This window comes from Prenolepis imparis, unplaced genomic scaffold (assembly GCF_030444845.1).
Source record: "Prenolepis imparis isolate NDT839.2.m4 unplaced genomic scaffold, iyPreImpa1.0 SCAF_4, whole genome shotgun sequence".
NCBI lineage: Eukaryota > Metazoa > Arthropoda > Insecta > Hymenoptera > Formicidae > Prenolepis > Prenolepis imparis.
In genome coordinates this window covers 16,752,455-16,767,912 of record NW_028141162.1, presented here as the reverse complement: position 1 = coordinate 16,767,912, position 15,458 = coordinate 16,752,455, and the positions used below count along the sequence as shown (strand labels likewise).

The following is a 15,458-nucleotide window of genomic DNA, read 5'->3' as shown; positions in this document are numbered from 1 at the left end:
TATTTCGAAGAATCTCGTGAAGTCGAGGTTGTTTTGTATTTTTAAAAAATAATTATAATTTTCACGAGTGAGACCAATCTAGAAGAAATAAACTTGGTCATTCGGTCAACTTTGACATTCGGTATCTCGTGTTGATGACAGGAGATTTCGGGGGAGCTTTTATTAATCGAGAATCGCGAACATGTTGTGCGGCACATTTAAGAAGAGGAGAAGACATCCGGGGGACGAGTATCGTTTGGTCAGATCCAACACCATGCCGAGAATAATATCGGGGACGAGGGACGTCAGTTTGGTGCCTGTTCGAAGGACCAAATCCACGAGAGTCGCCGCTCGACCATCGCTGATCAAGAATTTGCTGCATACGGTAAGGATAGGAACAAACGAAATGCACTATAATATCGGAATCACCGTCAATATATCATCCCTATCGCAATAGAAATTTATCGAAGGCGTTGCAAATTTATTTGACGCTTTATCCATAAAAAAGAGGGATATTTTATATTATTGGAATGACAGATACATTTTACGTATACGAAAAAAATGGCGAAAAATTATTCTTAATATTATTTAAATTACAAAATTAAGTTAAATCATGCATAAGAGAAGCAACACTTTATTTATTTATTAATTTAAAATATAGTTTATTTTAAAACAAGTATTTAATTAAAATAATTCATAGAGATTGAAACTCGAGCAAACATTTTTCATCGTATTTAATAACACTTAAAACAAAATTGCTTAAAACCTCTATAATTTTATACGCATATCTTTGCTATTTTCTAATTTTTCTTCATACTGTACTCTCAATAATATTTTCGCTATATTAGATATTACTGTTTGCGCAACGCAAATCAGGCGTGTTTGTCTCGTTACTCGCGTTAAATCATAAGAAGAAACATTGCGATCGATCTTCAAAGGGATTCGCGCCGGCTCGCATCTACATACATGAATACGAATGCGTCATGCTGCTTGCATATGTATGCGGCTCGCAGTGCATTTGTACGCGTGCATTTGTCCCCGCATAATTTATACGACTTTAATTCGGAAACGCAACTGTCGTACACTTAGTCAATTAATTAGCGATTCCGACTCCTTTTCTCTATGGTAATCCTGTCTACGAGAGAATGTCGCTAACAAGAGAGACTTCAATGCTCGTCTTCCTATATATGTATAAGAGCGAGGGATGTCTCACTCATAAAAAGAAATGTTGAAAAAAATAAAATGAGATTTATTATAAATCATATACCAATTAAAATTAATATTTTTTTAAAATTAACATTGCAAATATTGGAACACTTAAATTAAAATATTATATTATAATTAAACTTTGTGATTAAAAAATTCAGAAATTTATAAAAAAATCAACTTAAATATTTAATAAAATATATATTAAGAAAACGTCATAACATTTTATTTTTTCCTTTTTAAGACGTTTCAATCTTATCTGGATTATTGTTTTATGGTTGTAAATCAATGTGAAATAATTCCAGAAAAAATGTATATGTATTGCGACAGTGAGACACCCCTTGTATGAGAGAGTATAAGAACTCTGATATATACTCGATTATTTTTGCACATCAGTTTTTACTCATTTACCAATTTTTGGGGAAAATTTATCGCTATATTTTTAGTTCGTTCGGATATTTTGGGCATCGATTCGAAGTTCCTCGCGACAAGGTTCGATCTCGTTCTCCTTTCTTCTCTCTTCTCTTTCATGCTCCTTTTTTCGGTCTAAATCCGACAGGCGCCTCCTCGCGGAGCCGGATTCTTCCGAGGGTACTCGCTTGCAAAAAGGCCGGGGCTCTCAGGGTTTGGCCTTATAAGGCGTTCCGCGAGATGCCCAGCGTCCAGTTAGAAACCCTTTTTGTTGGATCCGATCTTCTTTTTTTTCTTTCCGGCGGATTCTCCAAAGCGTCGCCACCGCCCGCGAGGATCGCACCTTTTCGGAATTTCGTTCGTCGGAAAAGGTCCATTTTTCAAATCGTTTTTCAATAACCGTGTCGCATTTTTTAGGCGCTATCCCCCCACTGTGAAAAAGTTTCGGATCGTAAGACTATATAATGACTGATTTAACGACTTCTCGGTCGACTGGAGAATCTTTTCTTTTCTTGAAGTATCGATTTAAATTGCGTTTAAAAAATCACACTCTGAAAATTGCATTCTCGAACAAAGGGATGAGATTGAAATGCATTGTATATTAAAATTCGGTCGAAATTGATTTCATTGTCATTTACGATTAATTTTCTCTAGTTGGTGAATAATTCTCGATTACCCGAGCAGCGTCATTATCGGGCCGTGATCCCCGTAAACGAGTATTTTTATTATTCTTAGTAAAGAGAATTTTAATAACCGACGAGAAAACGGGTTCATGAATATGCACATAAATGTAAAGAACGAGTGTGCGCTTTTTTTTAAGCTCTCGAGCGTTAACGTAAAAATATTCATTGCGCGGTTCCTGCCGAAGGGGAGAAAACTTTGTCCGCGGTCATCGAGTCTCCGGGTAAAACAATACGAACTTTTATTAAATAATTTTTCAATGCTCAAACTTCAATAACATAAAAATTTGCCCGACATGAAAAAAAGAATATAAAAAGAATCAGCATTTTTATTACTTGTTACGATAATTTTCATCATCGATTGATAGACATTCCCAGAGTGTGTCATTCATAAGTTTTTTTATTATAAATTTCATACCAAAAAAAGAGAACATTATTTGTCTATCGTATTGATTTTTTTATGCTATATCCTTTCTCTGAAATTCTATTCTTATTAAATTTAGAGCATCTCATATGTTTGGATCTCAAATGATTGTGAAACTTTTTTAGCAATTTAAATAATTTTTGTCAAGTGTAATCTCACTCTTCAAAGGGGAAAATAATCTTAAAGCAGCGTGTTAATCGCGAAACTAGGCCGTTTACGAACGCTGTTGAACGAACCGTGAGATTTATAAAGAGACAATAGTTTCGCCTCCGAGATTCCGGAGGGAAAAGACGGGACGAGGAGAGGAACAAGAAGAACGCGCGCGCTTTTTTTCGCCGCTGCAATTTGTGTACCTCCCTTTGTCCACTTTTTTTTTTATTTCTCCGCTCTTCTTGTCTTCCTCTTCATCCTCCCGCATGTGATCCTTATCCGTATTCTCTTCGTCCCTCCGCGAAATATCTTGCATTCCTGCGTATCGCATCGCAGCAATTTAGGCTTCTCCCTTTATCCTTCCCAGCCCTTAGGTTTCTGAGAACCCAATAGAATTGAATTCATTTCGCTTAATATGTGGAATTGTATTGCTTCATTTCGACAAGATTAAGGATAAACTATAAAACTTGCTTTTATATGATTGATTGAATTATTTGACACAAATCAGCTGATTTCTGATCAGCTGTTTCTTTTGCTCTTTTTTTTCATTGAGGCAATTTTACATATTTTATTGTAGTATTTGTTATTATTATTATTTATTTTTATTTATTTTATATTTATTTTATATTTATTTTTATTATTTAAATTGATTTTATTATTATTATTAGTTTTTTAATTTTTATTATTTCCTCTGCGTTACATTTCCAACATAACTCTGACATGAAGTATTTATATTATAAGTGCAAAAACTAATCTTGAACATACAATAACAAAATCTGAAATTAAGGAGACAATTAATAAAAATTCTTCGAATTTGAAAGTTGAATAGGTTTTTTTTCGTGAAAATGTTTCTAAATCTTATGAAAAACATAAGAGCGATTACATTGTTTGCGTTGCGTTAATAAACGCGTTTCTTTTCACCTTCCTTCGAGCGATATTAAAGTTACATCGGAGTCATACGGCACATTTTCTCCGAATTGCGCAATTGGTTCTGCATCTAGTGCACTGTAATTGCATCCGGTGCAAGCGGCAAATGCGCTTCGATAAAAAATATTGGCATAGCATATGTATATTATTAATTCGCGAGAGAATAGCCGCGAAATATATACATATATCTGAACGACTTAAAATTGCGAATTTGCTTTTATTCGCACTCATAACATAATTAATCCGATAATTTTCCCGGATGAATTCCGCTTTCTATTTAATTAGTCAAATAATTAGCAGGATATCAGCCGCGAAGCGAAAGAAATTAAAGTAACTCTCGTTATTTTTTCTCGCGCTATGTAATTTATAGGTTGAATAAAGTACATTTGACCAGAAGACACGATATTCTCGAAATGAAAATAAATGCAATTTATTATTCCACATTAATTAATATTTTAAATAAAATAAAGCGCTCTCTCTCTCTCTCTCAAATTTAATTATCGTATACAAATTACATTTAGATAGATCGAACATTTACGATGATGTAATATCTTGTTATCCTATATTCGATTTTTAGCCCTTAATTCTAGTCGTCGCTTTTATTAGTATCGTTATTAAATTGCCGCTGATTCTCAGAAACTAGACAGGCGACGACGCGAAACGACAAGGCGGCTGCGCGATATTAACTCTAATTAGCGATTATTAGAAGGACGTTCCGCGCCGAGAGACGACGGCGCAAATTGAAGGCGGCGTAAACCGGCGCGAACAACGATGAAGGGGGTGAGAGAGAGGAGGTGGAGAGATATGACGACCTGATTAAAACAAATCGTAGGCCGACAGAGAAATGAGATCGACCAACGCGTCGAGATAAGCGCGATACCTTGAACCAATCTTGCTCAATATATACGGAGTATAATCGTGAAAAAGCGCGAAAGATATGTGTTTAAATCGAAAATATTATTTTTCTCCATCCGGAGGGAGATTTAAATAAATGTGAAAAATTCACATTAGTGCAATATATATAATTCCGCGGATTTATTAATTCTAATGGAGTGAAATTTCGCTATAGTTCTGTCGAGTTACAGTGGAACTGTAATGAAATGAAAAATTTGCAGCCGGCGCGACTTTGTCGCCGTATATATCGAAGGCATTGGCTGTTTTCTGATGAAATAATGCATCTAAAATGGGATTTATTGGACGGGCGACACGGCGGAATAAGCGCCGATGATGCAACGAAAGCGCGTTGCGCAAGTTTCTTAAGGAACTGCCTGATTTATGGATTTGCGGGGTAATGTCGAATAATATACGAGCGTGTATAATCATTATGAGTGCCTCTGATAACCTCAACAGAGTTTTTTTTCCTATAACAATTTTTTACTATTCTTATAATTTATCATTTGTATACATACATTATATATGTTCTATTATTTGTTTTTAAAGAGATTATTTCTTTTTTATTTACTTTTTTTAAAGATTGTTTAAATGATTTATTCTACATTTTAATTTCTCAATATATTCTGAAGCCAAAATAAATTCTAAACACATATATTTATATTTTAAAATATTCACAATCTTATTTTTTTTCTAAACTATTTTAATATATAATATAATAAATATTCGATCATTATAGAAATTTTTTAAAGACATTTTCTCTTTTTTGTGATTTTTTTTAAAGATTTTATTTTTATTTTCTCATATATTCTGAAGCTATAAAGATAATATTATAAATAAATATACTTAGCTTTTAATATATTCAGTATCCTTGCCTTTTCACTCGTAAGAAATGCCTTCAATAAAATGTTTCTATTATTTATTTATTGTTTTTAACAAGATTATTTCTTTTTTATAACTTTTTTTAAAGACTGTTTAAATGATTTATTCTATATTTTAATTTCTCAATATATTCTGAAGCTAAAATAAATCCTAAACACATATATTTATATTTTAAAATATTCACAATCTTCTTATTTTTTTTTCTGAACATTTTTAATGTATAATATAATAAATATTCGATCACTACAGTTTGAAAAGATATTTTCTCTTTTTTGTGATTTTTTTTTTGAAGATTTTATTTTTATTTTCTAATATATTCCGAAGCGATAAAAATAATATTATAAATAAATATACTTAGCTTTTAATATATTCAGTATCCTTGCCTTTTCACTCGTAAGAAATGCCTTCAATAAAATGTTTCTAATAAAATGACGTGTCCGGGACACATCACGTATCTCCAAGGTGTCGTCGACCTTAGATTTTTCCGAAAAACCGCAACAGTATCTTACATCTACATAACATTATAACGTTTTAACTCGGTGTAAATGCAAATGCAGCATCAAATGTGGGATGGGAATGGGCCCGAAGACCTCAAATTCCTTCGTGGGAGTTCACGATCGTGATCCCCCCGGGAGGGGAAAAAGACCCCGGATGCGAATGAGAACAATGTCCTTCTTTTCCGTCCGAGGAGAGTCCGCGGACCTTCGAAACGATAATGCGATGCCTCGATTCGACAGCTCGCTGCGAATTAATAACTCGCCGGTTGTTTACGGTTTCAGACGCGATATAAATTTTTTTTATTTTTTTTTGTACGACATTATGACGCCGTATACTTGAATGGCGGCTATTGTGCGCTTAATTTATGCGTAGCTTCGAAACCTCGTCGGATTCGTTACAACGGGATTGTCTCTCGACTTCCGGCTGTTGGCCTTGGATTTCTTATTCTATAGCTGTAGAGTATCTCCTGAAATTTGTTGCCTAGATGCTAGAAACTCTTCTCTGAACAAAGAGCATATTAGGTATATATTGTTGTACATTGCGTATATGTTCAAGATTAGTTTAACCAAGATTAGTTCTTGCACTTGTACAATATAAATGCTTTATGTCAAAGTTATGTTGAAAATGTAACGCAGACGAAATAATAAAAATAAAAATATTAATAATAATGATAATAAAATAAATAATAAAAATAAATAAATATAAATAAATAATAATAATAACAAATATTTCAATAAAATATGTAAAGTTGCCTTTCCATAGCACTTCAATAAAAAAGATGTAATTTTAACAAGACATCGAAAAAAATATTATAATAAAATACAAAATTAAAAATTAATTAAATCCCGATACAATTCTTTGTAGAATAACATAAAAATATATATATTGCTTAATCTGTGCTCAATTAAAGTGGCATTTTTTTTCCTACGAAATTTTGTCGTTTTTCGGGACATATATACACTTTTATATCGCGTGATGCATTTTTATAAAATACGATCGATTGAACGAAAGTAATCATCTCCCTCTTCTCTTCTTTTCTTGAAAATGAAGATATATCTCTCCGTAATCATCTCGCAATCATACGCACGGAAGATCCAGATGCAGCTCGCGAAAATTTAGCACACGTCACTTTTATCGATTCTTGCGATCTTTGGCGATCGTATTACGCAAGGGATTATTATTCGCTTGCAAAAGAATAAAAAAGAAAAAGAAAAGAACATAAAAGCGCTACTCGAGTTCAGTTTGAACGCAATGATACAGTCGATATGACTTCTATACTTGCCTGTGCACATAATGTCAGTCATTAGTCCCCCGAAGAGAAAAATTAGCTGAAAGTCAGTCGTTCCTTACATGAGATATTTGATGAAGGAGAAACGCAGCGAAGAGATGCATATGTACCATTTATCTCTTATCTAACGTCAATTATTATTATCATGTACTGCTTGTATAGAATAAAAAAATGTTCACCATATGATAGACTCTCTTACATATTAATATTGAATGAGATTGCAATCGTACTACATTTCAGTGTTTACGTAGTTATACTGGAATTCCGTGTGAAATATTCGCACATTATCCTGAAATTGTTTCATGTAAGACAAAGGAAATTAAAATTCTTTAAAGAAATATAAAATAAAATATAAAATATTTAGAGAAAGAGATATAGATATTTACAAGAAATATATAAAATATTTAAAGAAATAATTAAATTTTTTCAAGAAATACATATTTTAAATTCTTCAAATTTCTTCAATTAATTAATTAAAAACAGTGCTACTTGTATTTTTTCCTGGATTTTTTCAATAAAACAATTTTTTTAAAGCCCAGTTAATTAATTATTATGTAGAATATTTATTATATTTGAAAAATGCTTGCCTTCTCTTAGATCTTGTCCAAAAAGTTCGCGACCCTCTTTCCTCCCCTTGCGATCTCACAATCAGACAGTTCTTTGGCGTCCGTGTTTAGTAGCCGATAACGCGGTTGCGTATCGAATAGTAACAGCGTGTGCCGGTCGACAGAGGCAAAATCAATTAACTTCAGCGACACGTGTGTGTGCGTAACACGCGCGTGCGCACGCGCAGTACATACATACGTATGCGATACTCGTGTATATCGAGTGGGACAGAAATAACAGCGAATTCGAAGCGAGGATTCGACATTTGTCGAGGTTTCTTTTTTCGTCGTGAAATATATCAAAATAAATCGCAAATCATGATACATATCGCGTGATAGCAGAAATCAATATTTTAAAAAATGACTTTTTAAAAAATGTCAAAAAATTGTTTTCTCAATTTCTCACAATTTCAAGGCATTTTTGATAACATATGCAATTCCTTTTTTTTAAATCATTGTTTATCGGTGTGACTTTTGAGACACCCTGTGTATCGTGGTCTGCACGAGGCGCCTATAATGCGTGCATTAGCCGCGTGGGTTGCTATGGGCAACCCGTGACTAACACACGTTCCAGCATCACGTTTCTCTCTCCTCGTCTCTCTACCGCCCCTTCTCTTCTCTTTCTCCCTTTGGTTTTCAATCTTTCTCGGTCGATCTTTTTCTACCCTTCATTCTCCGCTTATCTTGGATTCAATGACGTAACAGCGTATTAGAACTAGAGAAGCGATGATCGAAGGGGGGTGGGAGAAAAATTTTGGGTTTCGTAGCGCCACGTCATCGCGTGATTATGTGGAGAGAGCGTCTCTATTAAGTTGTTAACGAGCTTGTCTTGTCTATTTTTTTAAAATCGATTATTATATTCTTAAATATCGAATATATTCGTAAAAATTTTCTAACAAATATTTCGAGCGAACTATACACTTGTATCATACTATATCTACCACTAATAGAGAGAAAAGAGGAAAATATTGGTTTTCTTTTCGAAGAAAGTAGAAATGGAAGATGGAGGAAAAATATAACGGTTGATGGATGCTGATGAAGCATTCGATCGCGTGCCTGAAAGCGCATTCCGCAAATTACTCGGTACGTTACTGCAGGCCATCTCTCTTCGTTCGCAGGCGACACGTTTATCCTTCTCAGGGACACACTAACTCGTTCTTTCTCTTCTTCTTCTCCCTGCCTATCTTTTTCTCCTACGTTTTGTGCCCTAGGTTTAGCATCTGGCGTCCTCGTTTCGTGTCTACTGAAACATAGCGATTCTCCTTCTCTTCAGGGGTGGATCTATATAAAACGAGAGCTCGAAACTTCTCAGAAGCGGTATAATTTTGTACAAAAATAAAAAAGATGTTTACCAGTTTTTCAAAATTACAGTCGCGCAAAATGAAGGAAAGAACCCTTCTCGTCGACTTCGATTATCCAGGGTGATCCGCATTTCATTTCGACGCAACGATGCGTGACTGAAACGCTTATGCAATGTTTTCTTACGAGGTGTCGAATATCGATTTTACGATACGCGGCACGTGTGTCTAGTCGATAGTCTAGCGAGCGAGAGATCGAATTTCTCGGCCTTCCGTGACGATAGTTGCCGGTGCATAGCACAATTGATTAATTAATTGATTAATCCTCGCACACTCGCGAAGAGAAGGAAAGAATTTCTAATGCTATTTGTGTCAATTCTAAATAAATAGAAAAAATTTGTATATTACTACCTTAGGCGTTTATCATGTGCAAAGATGCAGATATCAAATATTTTCCTTGCATTTTTAATTGCAATTTATCTCGATAAAATTGTCAAAATGACAAAAAAAAATAATGATTAATCCTTTCATCACAAGTAAAAAAGAAAAATTTTTTCTATTACGTTATTGAAATTGTCTCGTGACATGTTAACCCTTTGAAATGCGTCCAGCCTCTTCGCGATGTATTTTTTTAAAAATCTATTGTAAATTGCTACTCTGTCAGATTAATTTTCTACGTTTATTCGTTTACGTTAAAAATCAAGGACTGAATCGCAAGCGAAGCAAATTTAATTGAACCAATGTAAAAACAGGAGATATCAAATATTTTCCTTGATTTTTTAATTACAATTTATTTCGATAAATTTGCCAAGACGACAACAAAATGATTAATCCTTTAATCACAAGTATTAATAAAATGGGAATTTTTTCTATCGCATTATTGAAATTATCTCATGCGATGTCAACCCTTTGAAATGCGTCCAGCATCCTCTATGTACCTTTTTAAAAAAACCTGTCGTAAACTACTACTCTGTCAGATTAATTTTCTACATTTATTCATTAAAAATCAAGAACCGAATCTCGAGCAAACGCGGAATCTAATCGAAATGGATGTAAAAACAAAAAATTCGCTGTTCGCGGGAATCCCTCAGGACAGTGCCTGGGTCTCCACTGAAGGGAGATCGTCCCTGAACTCGTGGCAGCGTCGCTCGGAAGGGAAGGAGTCATGGAACTCACAGAAAAGGGGGAGGACCATGTCATGGTGGGGGTGGATGAGGCATCAAAAGAGGGAGAGGTAAATGGATAGAGAGAGAGAAAGAGAAAGAGGGACTCTGTTGGCTACGAAAAGGAAGACGGAGAATCGCGGCGAACCTTCGACCATCACCCCCTTGTTGGGGAATCCTTCCCTCTTCTCTCCTCTGGTCGGCTCTATCGTCTTATGCTTTCTGACCGGCTTCAGACAAAGAGGGAGAGGAAGAATAACGGCGCATAGAGAGCGAGAAGAGATATAGCTCTAAGAGAACGAGAAGGAGGAACGTTGGAATGCGAACTGGAGGGAGATAACGCGAGTGTTTGAGGAGAAGAAAAGAGAAAGTCGTCGCGAAAGAACAGCGGAAGATGAAAGAAAGAAAGAGAGAATTAACAACGAATTGGATAAAGGCGACGAATCGAGAAGTCAGCAGAGACGGGGAAGACTTTTTCGAGAAGTTGCAGGAAGTGTGAGCCGGAAGACCGCCGAGGGTCGACCAGAGGTCAGAGGAAGAAGGTAACAGAAACGCCACAAAAAAGGCGAAGGGAAAACTTAATCTTCCAAAATTAACAATACAATCGTGTCGTCTCGAGATGAAAACCTCGGCGCGACGAGGACAGAGTCATCAGGCTCCCCTGAAAGAGAGACAGAGAAAGGTGAATAGAAAGGAGAGAGAGGGAGAGAGAGAGAGAGAGAGAGCAGCCAGGGCAGGGAGCAAATCGACGAGGCGAGTTAGAGGAAAGGAAAGAGAGCAAGAGAGAGGAAGAGAGAGCGAAAAGCGGACTATTCCAAGAGAAGGGTGAGCCGAACGTGGGGAGAGAAAGAGAGAGACGATGAGAGAGAGAGAGAGAGAGAGAGAGAGAGAGAGAGAGAGATGGAGAACAGAGAGACCAGGCAGAGCGAGGGCACCGAGCCGCCTCCATCCATACCACCTCCAGCATTCCCAGCCTGCACACACAGAGTTGCAGCTGCACCAGTGCATCACTGCGTGGCTCTCCGCACATGCAAGACTGTATGTATGGTGTGTATGTGTACCTAGATGTGTATAAAACATATTTATACTTTGTGACGCGCAACAATTACCGAGCAGTTTTAACGCGACGCCGTTTCTCCTCGCGCGTGGATAGATATTCCTCCCGCATCCTCGGTCTTCATCATCATCACCATTTTGCTCTCCTCACTCGTGCAGCTGGATCTTCGAACGTCGAACGTCGTAATTAGGATCGGCGACATCTTCGTGGATTCGTAATTCGGGGTCGGATCGATATTTGTGTCGCTTCCGCAACCCTTCGTCCGCGATAGACAGGGTTTCCAAAAGTGACGTTGATGTAGGATGTTCGCGACTTGATGTAGATTCGCAGACGGAGAGAGAGAGAGAGAGAGGCTCGTCTAGGATCGAATCTCGTCTCGTTTCTCGAATTGACACTTGACATTTGTGCTCCGGAGACTCGAGGGAGAAGAAGAAGAGGAAGAAGTTCCTTCCGGTGTTCGGAAGCGTGATTTTTTCCCTGAAGAGTGCACGTGCGAGTCGCGACGAGAGAGGTGCAACTATCGATCGCGTCCCTGCTGTCTCGAAAAGCGCGTGTCTCGTTAGCCGGTTCGGAGAGAGAGAAAGAAGAGAAAAAAAAAAGAAACTGACATTTCGCGCAAATGTCAAACGCGCTCCCATAACTTCCGCGCGCAATCGGAGCGTGGCCGACGTACATGATAAGATCTGAAGAAACTGGGTTCCTTTCTTAAGTCGAGAGTGATGACAGACGCGCGATGACTCGAGACACGTGATTCCGAGGAAGCGATCGGAAGCTGTCGGAAGATTGAACGATTGACGGAAGAAAAAAAAAAAAAGGAAAAAAGGGATAGCGTCTCATCATGGATTGGATGAAAAGGCAAGATATCAAGGAGGAGTCGCAGAAGACCCCTAACGTTTTGACACCGGAGGATGACGACGAGTATTACTTCGAGGAAGAGGCGTCGATAGACGAGGGAATGGTACGTGAGATTTTTTTTTCACACGTTTTGCATCCTGCAAAATGTCGCGCTTTTACTTTTGAGATAAATTATTTGTGTTTCTAAGATAATTATAAAATGGACACTCGGTATTTATTATGCAATGAAATCGATACTGGCTATTTGCTGGATCGTTTATGTAACAAGAAATCTGATAGTACATTGTATATTATTATGTATCGTTATTTTATAGACATTTGTTGAAACATATATTTATATATAAATATATATTATACATATGTATATATTATAAAATATACGTTTCGATAAATGTCTATAAAATACGATACATAATTAATATATGTATATATGTAACATAATATATTTATATATATAATATAATATATATGTATATTAATATATATTTATATATATTTATATATTTATATATATTTATATATTTATATATATTTATATATTTATATATATTTATATATTTATATATATTTATATATTTATATATATTTATATATAAATGTATTAAACAACTGAAACGAGAATCAAGATAAAATTAATGTTTACAAGAAAATTACGCAATCTGGAACTTGATTAAGAATCATTTTATGTAGAATCGTGACTATCTAGTATACATTCGGTCAAGGAAATAGAAATTTGCATATCCCAGTTTAGAGATTTTTTTATTCAAGAAATGCATTCCTTTAATAACAGTTACACGCAGAGTTACGATCGTACATCTTGATATCTTCGTCTATAAATATTAATGAGACGCTTATCAATTGCTCGTTCCGATGGTCGTAATAATCATTGGCAATGATTATATCGACGATTATCGATAATTCGCGAGTTCCTTTTAATTATATGAGCGCTCAATTTCAAACACTTTTGTATCTTTCCGGAGATTTTCTAAATCTGTCATCGCCAGAGTTATCTCGATCTATCGTTGCGACATGTTTGACAGAGTCTCAAATTTTCTATAAGTCAGATATAATTAATGGGGCGGGTGCTGACCGTTAGGGTGTTCGATTATGTGTCATGGCCATCCTTTTTTCCCAACCTCCCGTCGTGAAGGGTTTAGAGCGAATTGAAAGCTCACATTACGCGACAATTTTCTAGTAATGCGATAATAATATAATATTATATAATAATATAATATAATATTATATATTATAATAATATATTATATATTATATATAATAATATATTATAATAATATAATATTGTGCAATATATAATATTTTATATGCATACGCATAGAATGACATTTGTTACAACTGTTGCTAAAATAACAAAATCAGCTGACAATGAGCTGAAGATTCAGGAATATAATTTATATTCAATGAGATAATAAAATCCGCAATTTCTTGAAGCTCTTGTTCACAACTATTTTGACTTATTGTTGGCGAAATTATTTTTTCTCTCCCGTAACTTTACGTCAACGAACGTCTCGCTCTGTTAGCGGGGATCGCGGCGTGAATCAGGCTTAAACTAGGACGGCGGGAAAATGGGCTCGAGTGTAAAATTACGGGCGAATCTACTACTGTTACGTCCATTGTGTTCCTCCGAAGTGGCCGCTTGAATTACTAACCGTCGGGTGCGGAGTTGCACTTCGCTCGTTGCGGAATTGCATATGCGTGCGTGCGCTTCGCGCAAACATTTAAACGGGGGCACAAAGAGTTGCGCGACGATAAGTCTGAAAATTATGCGAGAGATCGCCGCCGGGGTCACATATTGAATATGCCATCATCCGTCTCTGTGTATCGAAGTCATGACATTTAAGGCAGTGTCACTGATCCACAGTTCGCGAATTATTTAGTCCTTGACTCTTTAACCGGAGCGAGAGGTATAATTAACATTGACTTAAGAATAAAAGTGTGATGAGATGATATTAGGTTTTTTAAAATTAATTTTTAAAAATTTGTATGAAGAAAATATTATATGTATTTAATTATTAAATATATTATATTATTATTAAATATATATATAATATTTAATAATATATTTAATTATTAAATATATATTATTAAATATTATATATATTAAATATTTTTTCAATTAATCAGTAGGTATATTGAAAATTTTCAAGTCACGGTTGATTTTTTAATTTCAAACATTCTCTTAAAAGGAGCGTAATTTCTTCGAGATCGGAAGAAATTAATGGCACTATAGACAACCATGTCACATTTTGATGGCACGTCAAGTTTTGCCGACTCGGGCGGAAATAGAGGAAAAAAAAAGAGAGAAGGTTGCGATTATATATCAGCAAGTCACGCGCGAAATCCGAGATTTTTCGTCTTTCTCTCGGCATTTCTAGTCGAATATCTTCGGTAAGAGCCAGCGATAAGTTACTCGAAGCCACTTCGGAAACCCTGGCAACGCCGGAGGGTTCCACGATGATTCAGCGCCAGCTGCGTCTCCTCGAAGGAGAAAGAGGAGGAGAGCGAGTGCCTCGAAATTTGTTAGTCAAAAACACCGAAAACGCATCGATTAAATATGTATACGTCACTCGAGTGGAATATTCGACGAGGTGGATTTCCACCTTGTGTTAATCCACTTCCTGCTATCTTTCCTTGGACGATCGTATCGGCCGGAAGTGTGATGACTCGTCGTGACTCGCATCGAAGACGCAGGCGAGGGTAGCGCATAAAAATAGATAAATAGAGTATTCGCCATAAAATAAAGCGCGGGAATAGAATACCTGATATATATTTCAACTTTGCGTGCGATATAGTATACCTTTCTTCAAGGTCCACTTATTTTACGTCAAATTTCTTTTTTTATCAACCGCGTGCATCACCGCGAGAAATATACACACGCACGTAATTATTTATTAAATTAAGTTTTCATTAGAGTCTGTCTCGCGTGTAGGGACGCAATTAATAATAGTATAAAAGTATATATCTTAAAAATAAAAGAAACACTCATAAAACAAGAATGAGTGATTTAAGTATCTTTTAATTTCCGAGGGAGGGAAAAAATTAATCCTAAAGTTTCCCCGAACGTACACTAGACATGTGAAATTTATATTAAGTCCTCCCTCGCGCTGTAATCTAAGTTTATACCTC

At 35.8% G+C, this 15,458-nt stretch overlaps 1 protein-coding gene across 3 annotated transcripts in view; it reads left to right on the top strand.

Annotated features, from left to right (window-relative positions):
- Nucleotides 1–15,458, top strand: part of LOC145934694 (uncharacterized) — a 156,143-nt gene that overhangs the window by 74,392 nt on the left and 66,293 nt on the right. Inside the window, exon 1 of one of the 3 annotated variants that reach the window (XM_083035343.1) lies at nucleotides 33–364. The exons of 1 other annotated variant lie outside the window; for it this stretch is intronic. In XM_083035343.1, coding sequence (XP_082891469.1) covers nucleotides 182–364 — 183 coding nt within the window. In that variant the 5' untranslated portion in view covers nucleotides 33–181. Of the gene's footprint in view, nucleotides 1–32; nucleotides 365–10,108; nucleotides 12,418–15,458 lie in introns of those variants that run through there. One more of the 3 variants, XM_083035344.1, reaches the window with a different exon arrangement.